Below are 19,100 nucleotides of genomic sequence, written 5' to 3' on the forward strand. Positions count from 1 at the left end.
CCCAAACCTGTACGTCTTACTAACCCAAACCTGTATGCCTTACTAACCCAAACCTGTATGCCTTACTAACCCAAACCTGTACGTCTTACTAACCCAAACCTGTACGTCTTACTAACCCTAACCTGTACATCTTACTAAACCAAACCTGTACGTCTTACTAACCCTAACCTGTACGTCTTTGGGATGTGGGAAGAAAGTGGAGCAACCACAGGGAACCCTTGGAGTCGCGGGGGAAACATACAAACTCCTTCCAGACAGCAGCAGAATTGAAGCCAGGTAACTGGCATTGTAATAGCATAAACACTAACTGCAATGCTACCGTACCACCTCTACTGTGTGCACTTTGATATGACAATGATAAGCAAACTTGTGAATCGATCTATGGATTTATCTGTGTCTATTTGCTTCTCCAGTATACTGAGTCATACTGTTTAGACCTTGCACTGGGTGAAGTATGCACATGGTGATCAATTGATATACATCTACATATATATATATAGTGAGGTATGCACATGGTGATCAATTGATATATATCTCTATCTATATATATATAGTGAAGTATACACATGGTGATCAATTGATATATATCTATATCTATATATATATAGTGAAGTATGCACATGGTGACTGATTGGTCTACGTTTGTAAATTTAACATGAGAATTTTAATGACTTTAGATCTTCACGACAATGAACATGGCCACACTATTGGATGAGGCAGAAGACAAAGCAAATGGCAACACTTGCCTTCATCAATCAAGGCATTTAGTTTAATAGTTGGGAGGTCATCTTGCAGCTGTGTAAGCCTTGGCCATACTTGGAGCAGTGTTCTGGTTACAACACTATAGAGAGGAGGTGAAGGCTTTGGAAAGGATGCAAAAGAGGTCCAACAGGATATTCAGCAAGTCAGGCAGCATCTATGGAAGACAATAAATGGTGGGCATATCAGGTCAGGACTCTTCTTCAGTTTTGATGAAGGGTCTCCACCCGAAATGTCAACTGTTTATTCCCCTCGGTAATGCTGGCTGACCTGCTGGGTTCCTTTAGCATTAGGGATGTGTTGTTCAAGGTTTCCCTGAAACTGCTTGTGTTCAAACTGAAGCCAAAGGCCGATCAGAGGTCCAGATCAAAGCCAAAGATACATGGGAGTCTGGATCGAAGGCCAAAGGTCAGTTGGGGAGGTCTGAATTGAAGGTGAATGTTGATCAAGGATCTGAATTGAAGCCTAAAGGCTGATCGGAGGTCCAGATCGAAGCCAAAGGTTGATTAGATGTTTGGATTAAAGGCCAAAGGCCAACCATAGGTTCGGATTGAAGCGTGATGGAGAAATGGGGCTTGTTTTGCAGTTGATGTTTTGTTGCTTGTTGGGTTCTGAGATGCTCTGCTAAGCATTGTGGGCATGTTATGTTGGCACTGGAATGTGTGACGATACTTGAGAACTGCCTCCAACACATCTTTGGGCATGGGCTGCTCACGCAAAATGACACATTTCATCGTACATTTTGAAGTACTGTACATAAGATAAAAAAATCTGAATTTGAAAATGAATCTGTCTTTGCATTCAGAACCTCCTTCTACATGATGCCTTTAGAAAAGTAATCATACAAAACTCTGCCATCTTGTTGTATATATATTTAAACAATATCTGAATGTGCTACACGGTGAGAAACGTTTAGCGGGTTGGAACAATATTACCTCAAGATGTTGGCTGTGGCTTTCCTCTCTTGGGGCAGCAACTCATGATCTCGCATCACTTCCTCTAACAAATTTATAACATTTGACTTCAGTTCGCTATTCATCTCGAAATCCTGAGCAATTACAAAATAATAAACTCATTAGTATTCATGGAAGTCCACATTTTGTCAGCAGATCCTTTTATATGAAAAGCTCTTGAATTTTTTGTCGGTATAAACAATCCCTCACTGTCAATTATTTCTCAGAAATGGGAGGCTCGTATTGTTAAAGATTTTACATGAAAACCTGTGCTTACCATGATTAATAAAATTCATCTTATAAAACTATAACAGCACAAGACATTGGAGCAGAATTAGACCATTCAGCCCATCGAATAAGCTCTACCATTTTATCATGGCTGACTTAGAAGTAGAATTTTATTTCTTACATCCATCAGGAGGGAGTAAAAAAGCTTTACACTGCGTCTCCATCACTATGTAGAAGTGATAAGGAAGGGAAATGTGGGAGGATATTGCCCAAACACTAAGACTATACATAATTGTTTCTCAGCAAACCTGTGGCCATTCCCCTCAAAAATGAGTAGACCTTTTTGGATACTTTTGTGGGGGATGACCTTCCAGGGGAATGCCACAGAGACCAGCTGACTGGCACAGAGCATGGGTCCGTGGTGCAGAAGGTGAAGAGGGAGAAGAGGGGAGCGGTAGTGACAGGGGACTCAATAGTCAGAGGAACAGACAGGAGGTTCTGTGAACGTGAACAGGACACCCGGATGGTATGTTGCTTCCCAGTGCCAGGGTCAGGGACATCTCGGATCACGTCCACAGCGTTTTAGAAAAGAAGGGAGAGCAGCCAGCTGTGTTGGTACATATTGGTACCAATGACATAGGAAGGAAAAGCAATGAGGTCCTGGAGAGAGAATTTACAGAGCTAGGCAGAAAGCTGAGATAATAATTTCTGAATTGCTGTCTGTGCTACGCGCCAGTGAGGGTAGATACAGGATGATCTGCAGGGGGCAGGGCTTCAGATTCTTGGATCATTAGGATCTCTTATGGGGGAGGTATGAACTGTACAAAAGTGATGGGTTACACCTGAACCAGAGGGGGGAACAATAATCTTGTGGGCAGGTTTGTTTGAGCTGTTAGGGAGGATTTAAACTAATTTGGCAGGGGCTGTGGGAATTGGAATGAAGGGACTCAGGATAGGATGGATGGTAGAAAACGCAAAGATAGTGCGCAGTCAGACTGTCAGGAAGGGCAGGCAGATGATGGGACAAAGTTGCAGACAGTAGGGTGAATACCAGTGCATTAGGGATGCAGAATCAAAAAGGTTGCAAATACAGTACTCAAAGTGTTATGTCTCAATGCATGGAGTATAAGAAATTAGGTGGATGATTTGTTGCACCATTACAGATTGTCAGGTATGATGTTGTGACCATCACTGAATTATGGCTGAAGAATGGCTGTAGTTGGGAGCTGAATGTCCAAGGTTACACATTGTATCAGAGAGATAGGAAGGTAGGCAGAGGGGTTGGCGTGACTCCGCTGGTAAAGAATGGCATAAAATCAGGGGAAAGATGTGACATAGGATCGGAAGATGTTGAATCCTTGGGGGTTGAGTTAAGAAACTACAAGGGTAAAAGGACTTTGATCGCAGTTATATACAGGCCTCCCAACAGTGGCTGGGATGTGGATCACAGATTACAGCTGGAAATAGAAAAAGCATGTCAAAAGGGCAATGTTATGATAGTCATGGGAGATTTTAACATACACATGGGTTGGGAAAAGCAGGTTGAAAATGGATCTCAAGAGAGTGAGTTTGTTGAATGCCTTCAAGGTGGCTTTTCAGAGCAGTTTGTTGTTGATTCTACTTGGGGATCAGCTATACTGGATTCAGTATTATGTAATGATCTGGAGGCGATTAGAGAGCTTAAGGCAAAAGAGCCCTTAGAGATCTGTTAGAGGTTTATAAGATTATGAGAGACATACATAGAGTAAACAGAGTGTCTTTTTTTCCCCCTGGGTTGAAATGTCTAATACCAGAGGGCATGCATTGAAGGTGAGGGGAGAAAATTTTAAAGGACATGTGAGAGGCAGGTGTTGGTCATTGAGTTACCTATAAAACACTGTTATCGCCTTTCTCTAAAAGGATGAAACGAACACGTTCTATGTTGGAGCTCCTGAATTCACATAGTTCCTGGTGTCTCCAACATTCAGCCACAGCATACTCTCTGCTTCCCCTGAGCACCAGTTGTAAGTAGGAAGCTCATACTCATAGAATAGAAGTAATTTGGGAGACCAAAACATTTTTGCCTGGAAATTAGATGACTTAATTATCACAGTTTGCATATTATTTGACTCAATTTCTAGGAAAATACAGTATAATCTAATTTAAAACTGGTGATTTATACTTGAATTGTAAAGAACATCGAACACTACAGCAAAGTACAGGCCCTTCAGCCAACAATGTTGCAGTGACCTTTTAATCTACTCTAAAGTTCTCAGTTTTCATTGGTGTCTTTTGTGCATGTTCTGCTTTAACAAACAGAAGGTTCTAGACATGTGCGATGCTGGAACTCTTGAGAAACACATACAAAATGCTGGAGGAACGCAATACAGTATGTGTTTTTTTTTCATTTTTCTTTCTAAATATTCATAGTATGTATATTATAAAAGAAATTCAGGTTGTCTAAAAATTTCCTGCTCAGAGCAATGGTTGGTCTGTGCAGCTGTAAAGAGAGAAAGGTGACATTGCTTTCCATATTTGAATGATGCGGAGCTCAGATCCCTCGTCTGTCTCTTTCCAGCAAATCCCCGTGCCTGCATTCAGCTCCAGTTATCCAGTTTGCTTTAGAAACCATAGAAACCATAGAAAAACTACCGCACAGAAACAGGCCTTTTGGCCCTTATTGGCTGTGCCGAACCATTTTCTGCCTAATCCCACTGAACTGCACACGGACCATATCCCTCCATACACCTCCCATCCATGTATCTGTCCAACTTATTCTTAAATGTTAAAAAAGAACCCGCATTTACCACCTCGTCTGGCAGCTCATTCCATACTCCCACCACTCTCTGTGTGAAGAAGCCCCCCTAATGTTCCCTTTAAACTTTTCCCCCTTCACCCTTAACCCATGTCCTCTGGTTTTTTTCTCCCCTTGCCTCAGTGGAAAAAGCCTGCTTGCATTCACTCTATCTATATCCATCATAATTTTATATACCTCTATCAAATCTCCCCTCATTCTTCTACGCTCCAGGGAATAAAGTCCTAACCTATTCAACCTTTCTCTGTAACTGAGTTTCTCAAGTCCCGGCAACATCCTTGTAAACCTTCTCTGCACTCTATCAACCTAATTAATATCCTTCCTGTAATTTGGTGACCAAAACTGAACACAATACTCGAGATTCGGCCTCATCAATGCCTTATACAACCTCATCATAACATTCCAGCTCTTATACTCAATACTTTGATTAATAAAGGCCAATGTGCCAAAAGCTCTCTTTACGACCCTATCTACCTGTGATGCCACTTTTAGGGAATTTTGTATCTGTATTCCCAGATCCCTCTGTTCTACTGCATTCCTCAGTGCCTTACCATTTATCCTGTATGTTCTACCTTGGTTTGTCCTTCCAAAATGCAATACCTCACACTTGTCAGTATTAAACTCCATCTGCCATTTTTTCAGCCCATTTTTCCAGCTGATCCAAGTCCCTCTGCAAGCTTTGAAAACCTTCCTCACTGTCCACTATACCTCCAATCTTTGTATCATCAGCAAATTTGTTGATCCAATTTACCACATTATCATCCAGATCATTGATATAGATGACAAATAACAATGAACCCAGCGCTGATCCCTGTGGCACACCACTAGTCACAGACCTCCACTCAGAGAAGCAATTCTCTACTACCACTCTCTGGCTTCTTCCATCGAGCCAATGTCTAATCCAATTTACCACCTCTCCATGTATACCTAGCGACTGAATTTTCCTAACTAACCTCCCATGCGGGACCTCGTCAAAGGCCTTACTGAAGTCCATGTAGACAACATCCACAGCCTTCCCTTCATCCACTTTCCTGGTAATCTCCTCGAAAAACTCCAACAGATTGGTCAAACATGACCTACCACGCACAAAGCCATGTTGACTCTCCCTAATAAGCCCCTGTCTATCCAAATGCTTGTAGATTCTGTCTCTTAGTACTCCCTCCAATAATTTACCTACTACTGACGTTAAACTCACCGGCCTATAATTTCCCGGATTACCTTTCGATCCTTTTTTTAAACAACAGAACAACATGAGCCATTCTCCAATCCTCGGGCACCTCACCCATAGACACCGACATTTTAAATATATCTGCCGGGGCCCCTGCAATTTCAACACTAGTCTCCTTCAAGGTCCGAGGGAATACCCTGTCAGGTCCTGGGGATTTATCCACTTTAATTTGCCTCAAGATAGCAAGCACCTCCTCCTTTTCAATCTGTACAGTTTCAATGATCTCACTACTTGTTTCCCTTAATTCCATAGACTTCATGCCAGTTTCCCTAGTAAATACAGATGCAAAAAAACCATTTAAGATCTCCCCCATTTCTTTTGGTTCCGCACATAGCCGACCACTCTGATCTTCAAGAGGACCAATTTTATCCCTTACAATCCAATTACTCTTAATATACCTGTAAAAGCTCTTTGGATTATCCTTCACTTTGACTGCCAAGGCAACCTCATGTCTTCTTTTAGCCCTCCTGATTTCCTTCTTAAGTATTTTCTTGCACTTTTTATACTCCTCAAGCACCTTATTTACTCCCTGTTTCCTATACATGTCATACAACTCTCTCTTCTTCTTTATCAGAATTGCAATATCCCTTGAGAACCAAGGTTCCTTATTCCCATTCACTTTGCCTTTAATCCTAACAGGAAAACACAAGCTCTGCACTCTCACCTACCGATCACATCCTTTCCAGAGAACAACCTATCCCAATCCACGCTTTTTAGATCCTTTCTCATTTCTTCAAATTTGGCCTTCTTCCAGTTCAGAACCTCAACCCTAGCACCAGATCTATCCTTGTCCATGATCAAGTTGAAACTAATGGTGTTATGATCACTGGAACCAAAGTGCTCCCCTACACACACTTCCATCACTTGTCCTAACTCGTTTCCTAACAGGAGATCCAATATTGCATCCCCTCTAGTTGGTACCTCTATATATTGATTTAGAAAACTTTCCTGAACACAGTTTACAAACTCTAAACCATCTAGACCCCTAACAGTATGGGAGTCCCAATCAATATGTGGAAAATTAAAATCCCCTACCACCACAACTTTATGTTTCCTGCAGTTGCCTGCTATCTCCCTGCAGATTTGCTCCTCCAATTCTCACTGACTATTGGGTGGTCTATAATGCAACCCCACTAATGTGGCCATACCTTTCCTGTTTCTCAGCTCCACCCATAAGGACTCAGTAGACAAGCCCTCTAATCTGTCCTGCCTGAGCACTGCTGTAATATTTTCCCTGACAAACAATGCTACCCACCCCTCCCCACCTTTCATTCCTCTGCCTCCATCACATCTGAAACATCGGAACCGTGGAATATTAAGCTGCCAGTCCTGCCCCTCCTGTAGCCAAGTTTCACTAATTGCTATAACGTCATAATTCCACATGTCAATCCACGCCCTCAACTCATCTGCCTTCCCTGCAATACTCCTAGCATTGAAATATATACACCTTGGAAGATTTTTACCACCACTCACAACCTTTCTATTTGCGGCTTTACTTGAACTTTTAACATCATTTATTTTCACCCCAGCCACACTATCAGCTCTGGCACTCTGGTTCCCATCCCCCTGCAAATCTAGTTTAATATAGAAACCGTTCTTTGCACTCAGCCAATTGAGTAGTGTGCAATATCTTCATAGATAATGCCATTGTAGGATTGTAGGATGGCAGGATGATATGCAATAAAACCTTTACAGTATATAGGATGGCACATGGACGATAGAAACATGGAGGGCCATGTAGGAAGGAAGGGTTAGATTGGTCTTACTGTAGATTAAAAGGTTGGCATGATATTGTTAGCTGAAGGGCCTGTATTGTCCTTTACCGTTTTATCTAAAGTTTTGGATCCGACTGTTTAATTCTTAGATTGGACTGTTTAATTGTTATTTTCTTTGTAGTTTAACAATGAATTATCTGCTTGTGTTTTATGCAAGTTTAATATGCTACTAGTGGCTATACAAAGTATAAATCTGGAAAGGTCTGGAAGCTTCTTTCTTCTACATTAAGTGAATAAATGTTTTAATATTGGTTAACTTGGTTCTACTGTATTCAAATAAGTTCTTTCTAATTGGCTATCTCATCTACAGATTTGAATGAAAATTTTCTTATCCCTGTGGTATAAAAATAGTTGTTTTATGCTAGGCACCATCTTTGTTCCTTTGTCTCTCTCTAATTAGTAGACCCTCTATCCCTGCTCTATTTCAACTTTTCTCTGTTTATCAACTCTTAATAAAATGTTCGTGAAGCAACAAGTTCTGTGCCTCTTTCCTGACTTCTAAAAGAGCCTTGGGTTTAAACACCAAAATCCAACAAAGACCTCTCATTGCACTCAGGAAATTAAGTGTTGTGCAAGTTATTGTTGAGTAAAACCTTCATACGCAAGACCTTTATATGTAAAACCTTTATAGGTAAAACCTGTCATTGCACTCAGCCAGTTGAGTGGTTCACGTGGCCTTGGACATCCTGAGCATCAGGTCCATGAATGAGATGTTCTTTGGATCACCAAGCTCCCTTGTTAGCGTGGACCAAGTTTTTCAACCTACGTGTAATTTTTTTGAGAACTTTATGAGTTGCAAAAGCCCGGACCTACCAACCTCCCTGTGGTCTGATGCTCAGTAATGCAGTCCAGATCTGTTTTACTGATTACAGTTGGCACAGGAGTTACATACTCACCACATGCAAAGCAAAGAGTTCCTGCAGTTATTAGTTGTGCCTCTGACCAACTTTCCACCAGCTCAATGTCCTTGCAAAATACGTGATTTTAAGCATAAATGGTTCCTTAAGGTTGTTATAGCTGGGGATGGTAATGGGGACAAGCTCCCACTACCTATTAAATGCTCCCAATGGTGTGCATCACAAATAGCCCTGACAACCAAGTCCAGCTCCTGGCCTTCAGGTGTGGCTTAGCTACTAAGCCCAACTGAACCATTTCTACTGACAGGAGAAGGAGCAAAGGTGGGTTACTGGCACCTTAAAACCATTTGCTTTGGGCAGGTGAGGCTCATCAGCCGTGGTTGGCAGCTCATCGACGAGAAGGAAAACTCTGATCTCAAACCTCAGCTGCCTTGTGGCTATACCCACTCATGGGGAAGGCTTCGGGAGTAAACCCTGAGGGGAAAATCTGGGGCTGGAGTCCCTACGTTGAGTTCAATGCTGACTGGCAACCCCTGCGACACCGCTGCTGTCAAACTGCATCGACCTCTGCCACTCCGTTGGATTCATCTGTTGCGTGGAGAGGGGGAGCTTGCCACATGGGCAACAGCTTGCTCTCCATATCGCGCCATCCTGGCTTGCATATCAACAACGTGAACAGCTAGGACGCAACATCCATGATTGACCCAGATGAACGGAAGATCTCAGGCAAGGGTAAATCCATCTCTCTGACTCTATCCTCTTAGAGTGCTGTATTAGTTGTATATTTGTTACATCACCTTATGAAATATACCATGTGACCAATTGCTCTCTCTTTCTTTACGACACGGATTTAGTGTGGATTTTCCAGGACGTTTCATCCTCTAAGCAGAAAACGTCACAGTGAGAAGAATGCTGACATAATTACTAAGTCTAACTTTTATTTCATTCTGCCCTTGCTGTTAGGTTTGACATCCAACTAGTTATCTTGGTGGATAGGTAGTTTCCCAGGCAGAGGGAGAGGAATGGGGAGTGGGAGTGGATGGGAAGGGGGAGAGGGATGGAAAGGTGGGGGGAGGGAGGGGGAGAGGGGGAGAAGGGGAGGGAGGGGGGAGAAGGGATGGAGAGGGGGAGAGGGATGGGGATGTAGAGAGGGATGGGGAGGGGGAAGGTGAGGGGGAGAGAGATAGGTACAGAGAATGGGTGAGGAAGGGGGACAGAGGGGTTGAGAGAGGGAGGAGGGGGAGGGAGATAGATAAGTACAGGGAGGATTGGTATGGAGAGAAAGGTACATGGGAGATAAGTGCAGGAAGACAGGCGCAGGAAGGGAGAGAGAGAGAAGTACAAGGAAGATACAGTATGGACAGATAGTGAGAGAGTACGTCTCAAGCAGAGATAAGAAAGATAAAGAAAAATACAGAGACAGAGAGAAAGAGATTGATAGAGAAAGAGAGAGATAATGATATATATAGAAAGAGCGTGGAAGTGAAAGAAAGAGAGTAACAGACAGACAGATACAGACAGAGAGGGAAACAGAGAGAAACCCCTATAATATTGAGGTTTGAGTGAGCAGATTGCATGAGTTTGTTCTTCCCCACATCCTCCTGGCCACAAATATGATCAAAAGGTATCCGGAGATAACTGACAAGCACATCAATAACTCTCCTTGTTTATGACAAAACCCAATTAATGGCCATAAATTCAATTTCCGAAAGGCAGTTCCTGAAACAATTGCCAGTAGAACAAATCATGATTACTGTAACCGGCAATAACAGAGAACAAACCTTACCATGGATCCAATGCTTACAAAGACCAAAATGCTGGAAAATTTCAAACCGATCCGACAGCGTTTGTGGAAAGTTGATGTTTTAAAAGTGAATGTTTTAGGTCACTGGCCCTTCCTCAGAAGTGGGTGGGGGGGGGAGGACGAGTGGAAAGTTTACAGAATGGGAGAGGAGTGAGGAGGAAGTCAAAAATATCAGAGCTAGGACAGAGGACCATGAGCACTGATTGTTAGCAAGGTGGTTTAAAGAAACATGTTGAGAAAAGGGCATGAATGAGATCACGGACAATGATGGGTGAGCAGTTGTCCTGAAGTTGACAAATTCACTGTTCATTCGAGAAGTTTGTGAAGTGCAGGTTGATCTGCGATATTCAGTTTATAGTGGACCTCCTGTGGCAGTGGAAGAGGCCACAGACAGACAGGTCCAAATGGGAGGGGGATCGAGAATTTGAAATGGCATTGAGCAGAAATCTCAGGATCACGCCTGTAGACTAAGTGTGGGTTCTCCATATAACAACTTCCATTGGAGATTGGTTTCTCCAGTGTAGATGAGACCACACTGGGAACATTGAATGCACTATATACCAGACTGGATGCACTAATCGAGAACATCCAATCTAGTGCACAGAAGGCCACAGTGTAGGGGTGACCACAGTGCGACACCAGAAACACTACACTAGATACACTACACATGAAACAGAAATCTCAGGACCGAGTGTGGGTTTCCCACACAACAACTCCCCAGTTTGTGTTTGGTTTCTCCAGTGTAGAGGAGACCACATTGTGAACACTGGATGCAATATGCTAGACTGGATGAAATGCAAATGAACAGCTGCTTCACCTGGATTTTTAGCTCCCAGTTTATGTGTTTTTGCATCACAGCAATGAGTGATAAACACAAGAGATTCTGCAGATGTTGGGAATCCAGAGCAACATACACAAAATGCTGAAAATACTCAGCAAGTCAGGCAGCATCTATGGAGGAGATTGAACAGTCAGCATTTTGGGTTATTTATAGATTGTCAAATTGTCAAAAACATGCCCATGCTTATAGACACACTTGCCCTAAAATCTTGCAATTATTATCTTTTTGCCGTAGATTTTGAGTATGCAGTGTAGATGGGCTGTCAGACTTGATTCAACCAGACTGATAGTACCTCTAATTAATTTGATTCCATCAGTGGTTTGGCCACCATTCCAGAATAACAAACAACCTCCCCAAGGATTTAATGCAGGATAGGTATCGCCTTGCTGAATTTTTAGTTTAATACTTACTACATCAGATAAAGCAAAGAAATGTTGTTAGAATTAGATTAACTGAGATAGTTCTCATAAATTGTTCTTTGTGATGCAGATATTTAATATAAATATTAAATAAATTATTTTACCCAGCACTGGTGAAGTAATAAGTGCTTCTTTTGACAAAACTCTGCAGCATGAGAGTGGTGAATGTACTATAAAGCCAGCATGAGATGAGGTACTGCTGTGTGCTAATTCTTGCAGAAACATGGCTCCACAACAACATCCCACATATCATCAATCTTGTCCATTCCACTCAGAGACTTGTAGCAACATTATTTTGTGACGCTATGTGCTATCGTAACTATATGTGCTATGTGCGAATGTATGTACTGTGCTTTGCACCTTGAACCCAGAGAAACGCTCTTTCGTTTAGATGGAGGCATGTGTATGGTTCAATGGCGATTAAACTTGAACTTATTCTGATCATCCAGTTGGACAGTTGCAGATCTTTTGTTAATGAAATCACCTCAACACAAAACATATTAAGACAATGTTCAGGTAACAACACAACCTAGGCACTTCAGGAAAATGGACATATGTTGAATAGTAAGATGCTTACAAGAATTGTTCAAATTGTATGGATTGGTTCAATGCTCAGAGAGGCTGTACCTGAGAGTGCTTGGACACCCAGTGTCGAAGAACATTCAAAACACGATTTGTAGCTGCCCTGCGAATAAGAAACTCTTTGTCACACATGCGCTCTGAATTGCTAAATCCTACAAAACAAAAAGAAAAAGGAGAGTTTTAGTGTGACAGAACAGAGTCCTGTCATGTAATGGGCTGGTACCTTTTGGAAATATCTACTATCAGGATCTCTCCCTCTCTCACTCACTCTTTCTTCTCTCTCTCTGTGCTCCCTGGTTCTTTCTCTCTTCATACCTCTCACTCTTACTCACTAAAAAATCTAAATAAGGCCAGTGAAGGAAATGAATAGTTTGCACAGTAAATAGCAGAGCCCTGGAGAGAGTTGTAGAAGTTGGGCAACTGCGCTGAAACTGTGCTCCACTAAATGTGATGTTTTAAAAGCAATAAAGAAATTCTTGACCTTTTTCCGCTGGGCAGCATAGCGTTCACAGATTTCTTTCTGCAAGCAAAAGTCTTGAAATGATTTTTTTGAATGTTGGCTTCAGCTGAAAGTCATTTTGTATTGAGATCAGTTCTGCCTTCATCCTTCCTGTTAATTCCTCATTACAAGTGTTCAGGAATAGATTTATTACCCTTTCTGGAATTTGGTTTGAGAGACGATCCTGAAATCTCTCTGGCATGTTGTTTTATGCAGCTCATCCAGGTGGGCACAGAATACTTGAAGATCATCATCTGGTGTTCTTTCTTTCTCTTCCAACTCAGAGAGGCTCAGATCTTGGAAAAGGTTGGATCAGCCAATATTGCACTTAAATAAGGTTAACTTGGACAGAAATGTGGAAATGATTGATTTGACTTTGATAAGACTCACATTATTCCCGTCCAAATGAAGACTGATTTCATTAAACTCTGTGAATAATTCTGACAAATAAGCAATATCATGCCTAATATTCTTGAGCTGATTATTGAATGAAACCTTTGAGTTTTCAAAGAATTTTATCACTGTTTCAAAAGCGCATAAAAAAGTCTCAGGCACTTTGAAAGCCATCTGACCTCTCTGTGCAACAGCAAGCATCCAAAATTCAATATTCTCAATACAAAGCTCTTGAAATAGTTTGATAATGGAGAACATGGGACCTGATTTTATTTACCACTGTGATAACAGTATTTAATGATTTGTGCAGCCGATCACTAAGGTTTTTGCAACAAGATATTGTCTGTGAATTACACACTGAATGGTTAATATGTTAGGTACAGCTTTTTTCAAGAAATTAATAACCCCACAGTGGTGTCCTGTCATTGATGGTGCCCCATCTATTGCACAATCAAGAAGCTGGTGAGCAGAATGCCCTTCACTTTGAAAAATTGCTCAACAACCTGTAATACTGACTCCCCCTTCATATGTTTCTAGTCCCCTTGCAAATAACCATTCTTGTACCATGCTTTCATCTTTTATAAAGCAAACATAACCAAGAAGCAAAAATCTATGGCCAAGCTGACTCATCAAATTTCAGAGCAGATCATGTATATTGCACAATGTGCCTTCCACATTTTCAAGCATTTCATTTATTTGTCTTTGAACAGAGTTGTCACTGGGCAGAATCACTTTAATTACTTGATCTGGTGACTTGTGCAAAACTGTACTCATTACTGCCCTTACTGCTGGCAGAATCAGTGCTTCTCCAGTTGTATGTGCTTGCCAGATTTAGCAAAGAGGAATGAAATGTTGCAAGAAATACGCAGACCATCGCCGTTTTGTTGTGAAGTGCTGGCGTACATGTTTTCAAGTGTTTTCTATTTCTGTAAGTTTTCACACAGTGTCTGAAAATAAGCCAAGTTCTCATTTGCTTTATCAGGGTTTATTCTCTTCAAATGTTCATGGGGCCAGTATGGTTTCATTGCCTCATTTGAAAAAAAGACATTTTCACTCAAAAGACATGTTGACTGCTTTGTGCTGGTATAAATCCATACTTCAGATACTCCACACTATACTGTCTACAATTCTTTTTTGTTTGGTTTGCTTCTGTCATTTTCATTACGGATTGATGATCACGGTCAATCCCCTGTTGTTAAAGTCCAATGTCAAGTGCTGCGATCAATAAAGGGGAAAGTTATGACATCATAGCTCAGGCAAAACCTGATTCTCTGCTTGAAGGTACATAAAATGTGGCAGAAATATTTTAGTTGGGCCATGAGCTAGAGAAATTCAGTCAAAACCAGTCAAGAGGGCAGATTCTGAACTCTACCCATTTGAAACCACACCCTACTTCACTGCCATTATGTCACTGCATGATTAGAGTACAGGAATTGTATTAGCTAACATTGTACTACAGTAGCGGACAGCAATAATGCACAGGTTGGTTGGGCCCAGAAATAACATGATCCTTTCAGCCCAGATTTCACATGATCTGTCAAATACAGAATTGTCACATTGCTTTTCAACAACTATAATGCGCTTTGAGCAAAGTCTAAGAGAACGGTGGGTTAGCAAGAGGTGAGGTGACTATGCGATTAATGTAATCAATTATGAGACACTGAAGAACGAATGCTTATAAGAAGCCATTAATTTCTTAAATTAATGTAATCCCTGTAATCCCTCGGCTACTCCCCTTGCAAACGAATGTCCACCTACAATCCCCTTTATTGCTCCCCCACCCCCCCGAAGGGTGATATTGCCCACTTTGGGAATCACTGCTCGAGAGTGTCTCAGAAAGTAATGACAGGTTCTCCTGTATTATTGATCTATTTTTTAAAAACACAATTTATGGCAGAGGAGTGTCTCCAGGAACAATTCGCAGTCCTCTGTAGAGGGCACAGCCTCAAAGTATATGGGGGTTCCTTTCAAACAGAGATGATGAGGAAGTTTTTTAGCTGGAGGTTGGCGAATCTGCGGAATTCATTGCCACTGATGACCGTGGAAGCCGAGCCATTGGCTATATTTAAAGTGGAAATTGATAGGTTCTTGTTTGGTGTGGGTGTCAAAGGTTACAAGGAGAAGGTGGGAGAATGGGGTTGAGAGGGGTAATGTGAATTGTTGGGACGCAGAAGTGAATAGAATGAAATGGAGAAGGTATTGTTTACCTCCCATGGAAACGCGCCTGAACTTCTCCTGCACTGCATTGTTTTCGGGTGGCGGACTCCCGTGTCCTGCTGCTGCCGTGGCAATGGCGAATGCTGAGGCAGGAGACACGGAGCACCGTACGTTGTCCATCTCCCTGCAGCCCGGTCCCATCGCACCAGAGTGAACTGCATTGGTTAAATACACAAAAGACATTCTTAATTCTACCAGCTTATAGTGCAGTGAATGGCAAATAGATGGACACTAAATGATAAGCATTCTAACTCTGATCCTGGTGACATTAATTAAACCATTGCTAAAATTGAAATTCATTTGGCGATTGGAGAATTGTTTCTAAGAGGTGCATGAAAAACACCTGCAGATTATGGCACATAGCTGTGCTGCTACGTTGTACAAAAGTTATGTACTTATCTCTAAAATGGGTCTGCAGTGAATGCAGAAATCATAAATAAGATTATTAGAAGATATTTATAATGACAAATACTTGCAAGGATTTTACAATTTTGGTATCCACTGCAGAACTTATTTCAGAGAGAAATCCATATATTTAGTTGAATTTTTTGTACACAATTGTGTTGCATGTGTGTTTACAAATTGACACAGTAGCATTGTGGTTAGCACAAACTTTACAGTGAGGGTTCGAATCCTGCCATTGTCTGTAAGGAGTTTGTATGCTTTCCCTGTGACCACGTTGGTTTCCTCCACATGTTCCATTTTCCTCCCCCATTCCAAAGACGTATGGTTAGGCTACGGTGGTGCTGGAAACATGATGACTCTAGTGGGCTGCCCAGCACAGCTGATTTGATTTGACGCAAATGATGCATTTCACTGGATGCTTAATATTTCAATGTACATGTGACAAATTAAGTTAATCTTTATCTTAAAATTGAATTCAAATGCACAAGAACACAAGCAGTGACAGATTAGAAACATAGAAAACCTACAGCACAATACAGGCCCTTCGGCCCACAAAGCTGTACTGAGCATGTCCCCACCTTAGAACTACCTAGGCTTACCCATAGCCCTCTAATTTTCTAAGTTCCATGTACCTGTCTAGGAGTCCCTTAAAAGACCCTATCATTTCCGCCTCCACCACTGCTACCGGCAGCCCATTCCACGCACTCGCCACTCTCTGCGTAAAAAACTTACCCCTGACATCTCCTCTGTACCTACTTCCAACCACAGTAAAACTATGCCTTCTCGTGCTAGCCACTTCAGCCCTGGGAAAAAGCCTCTGACTACTCACACAATCAATGCCTCTCATTATCTTATACACCTCTATCAGGTCATCTCTCATCCCCCCTCGCTCCAAGGAGAAAAGGCCGAGATCACTCAACCTATTCTCATAAGGCATCCTCCCCAATCCAGGCAACATCCTTGTAAATCTCCTCTGCACTCTTTCTATGGTTTCCACGTCCTTCCTGTAGTGAGGCAACCAGAACTGAGCACAGTACTCCAAGTGGGGCCTGACCAGGGTCCTATATAGCTGTAATATTACCTCTCGGCTCTTAAACTCAATCCCACAATTGATGAAGATTAGTGAACTCGGTCCAGCATATCACAGGCACATCCCTCCCTACCATCGGTAGTATCTGCAGGAGGTGCTGCTTCAAGAGGGCAACATACATCACCAAATATCCCCACCATCCAGACAACGCGAGTTTCTCGCAGATACCATCAAGCAGAAGGTACAGAACCCTGAAGACCCACACCAACAAGTTCTAGAACTTCTCGTCAATTGTTCACTTCTTGAACCAAATGGCACAACACTAATCACCAGAGTTTAACCATTTTGCATTAAAATGGACTTTGTGTTTTTTATTCTAAATGTGTTCTTTCTTGTACAAGTTGCATCCAATTTATGCTTCTCTTGTGAACGCTGCCTACATGGTGGCTTGCTCCTGAGATGCTGCAGCAAGTATGTTTTTCATTGTCCCTGTGCAGACATGGACTTGCGTAGGTCACAAGGGGGTTGTGGGGGAGTTTGTCACTATATGCGCTGGCATGTCAGAACCCAGGTGTGGAGGAAAAACATATTCCAGTGTAGAGACACCGAGCAGAGTTTATTCATAAGAATTCCAGCAGAACATCGGTGGTTCGGCTGAGTGACACCGCTGGACGTAACATTCTCAAAACTATGACCCTGCGATTAGTGCGAATCGGGCATATGCATATACAAGTAACACAAAATCCCTGAGCCTATCAAAGTAAACTTAACAAGCTTAAGCAGAAAGCTCCAGGAGATTGCTTTACAAAAACCTCAACCTAATGCTGTCCAACTCCTCACACAAGCCCGAAGAGCTCATTACAAAGTCTCTGGCTGTTAACTCTACCAATGCCTCTTATCATCTTGTACACTTCTAATCCTTCTTCACTCCAAAGAGTAAAGCCCTAGCTCACTCAACCTTTGTTCATAGGACATGATCTCTAATCCAGGCAGTATCCTGGAAATCTTAGACAGAAGTGGTACTGCAGATGCTGGAAATCTAGAGCAATGCACACAATGTGCTGGAGGAGCTCAGCAGGTCAGTAAACACAAAATAATCTGCAGATGCTGGGGTCAAAGCAACACTCACAACACACTGGAGGAACTCAGCAGGTCGGGCAGCTTCCATGGAAATGATCAGTCGACGTTTCCATGGATGCTGCCCGACCTGCTGAGTTCCTCCAGTGTGTTGTGAGTGTTGTCAGCAGGTCAGGCAGCATCTATGGAGAGGAATAAACAGATGCTGTCTGACTGGCTGAGTTCCTCCAGCATTTTGTGTGTGTTACTCTGGATTTCCAGTATCTGCAGATAGCTTGCGTTTTCTTTCATTCTGACCTCTTACATAGTCACTTCACCTTTTCCATCACTCTCATTAAACCATCACGTGTCACCACAAGCATAACTTTCCACCCCATTACTCTAGAACAAAATAAATGCTTGCTTCAAAATAAGCTGTCACTGGTGTCATATTTGTAACCGGGTGACCATCGAATCTTATTCATTATCGTTAAAAGTGTACTTAGGCATCCATCCGGGTAATGCTAGAATAGTTGTCTGTGCCTTTAAGTGGAGACAGTGATGTCATTAGGCACGCGCGGGATAGTGGGGATTCCAATTTTGTTTTCTGCAGAAGATGCTGGTGGGGCTTTGGGATTAAGTTCCTACCAGAGATACTGGGCATGGTGAGGAATGGTGAGTGTTAATTGACAATATACATGTGAATTCGTTTATGCTTGTTGGCGAATCAAGAATATCGGTAATTTGACATGTTTTACAATGTGGATGCTTTAGATTTTCAGGAGTGAAGGTATCAGCACTGGACAGCGTGGCTTGTGCAAAGTTCTTTACTGTCCAAGTAGGTCAGTCTTCCTGTAATTTAACTACCAGCCAATATCTTGTAAAAGTTGTGTCAAAGTGTACCTTTTGTCTAACTTTATTGTATCATGACAGCTTATGAATGTAACAGTGTAATGTGAATGTTTAAACTCTGTTTGGAAGTTCACATGTGTACTAAAAAGTAGTAGACACCTTAGATGAGATGTATTCGCTTACATTTTTGTGCTATGTATAAGGTACAGGGTTGGTGGGATTCTAATGTTGTTTGTATTGTGTTCTTTCAGAATTGCCACTACTGTATTAGTTCTGTATTAGTTTTGTGCGGTTTGCTTTATGTATTTGTATACTACATACGCAATTTGTCGATACCCAAGGATGTGGATCAAAAGTTAAACTGAGATTGTAATGGCAGGAATTGGTTGTAAATTCATTCATTTTGTT

The 19,100-nt window shown here is 41.9% G+C and overlaps 1 protein-coding gene across 2 annotated transcripts in view; it reads right to left on the bottom strand.

The window, feature by feature from the left end:
• The window catches only part of LOC134357231 (ras-specific guanine nucleotide-releasing factor 2-like), a 172,025-nt gene that overhangs the window by 31,317 nt on the left and 121,608 nt on the right, over positions 1-19,100 (bottom strand). For both annotated transcript variants that reach the window (XM_063068554.1, XM_063068555.1), the window contains 3 exons: positions 15,340-15,504; positions 12,286-12,392; positions 1,695-1,807 (listed from right to left, as the gene is read on the bottom strand). In XM_063068554.1, coding sequence (XP_062924624.1) covers positions 1,695-1,807; positions 12,286-12,392; positions 15,340-15,504 — 385 coding nt within the window. The remainder of the gene's footprint in view (positions 1-1,694; positions 1,808-12,285; positions 12,393-15,339; positions 15,505-19,100) is intronic.

This window comes from Mobula hypostoma, chromosome 16, assembly GCF_963921235.1.
Source record: "Mobula hypostoma chromosome 16, sMobHyp1.1, whole genome shotgun sequence".
Classification (NCBI taxonomy): domain Eukaryota; kingdom Metazoa; phylum Chordata; class Chondrichthyes; order Myliobatiformes; family Myliobatidae; genus Mobula; species Mobula hypostoma.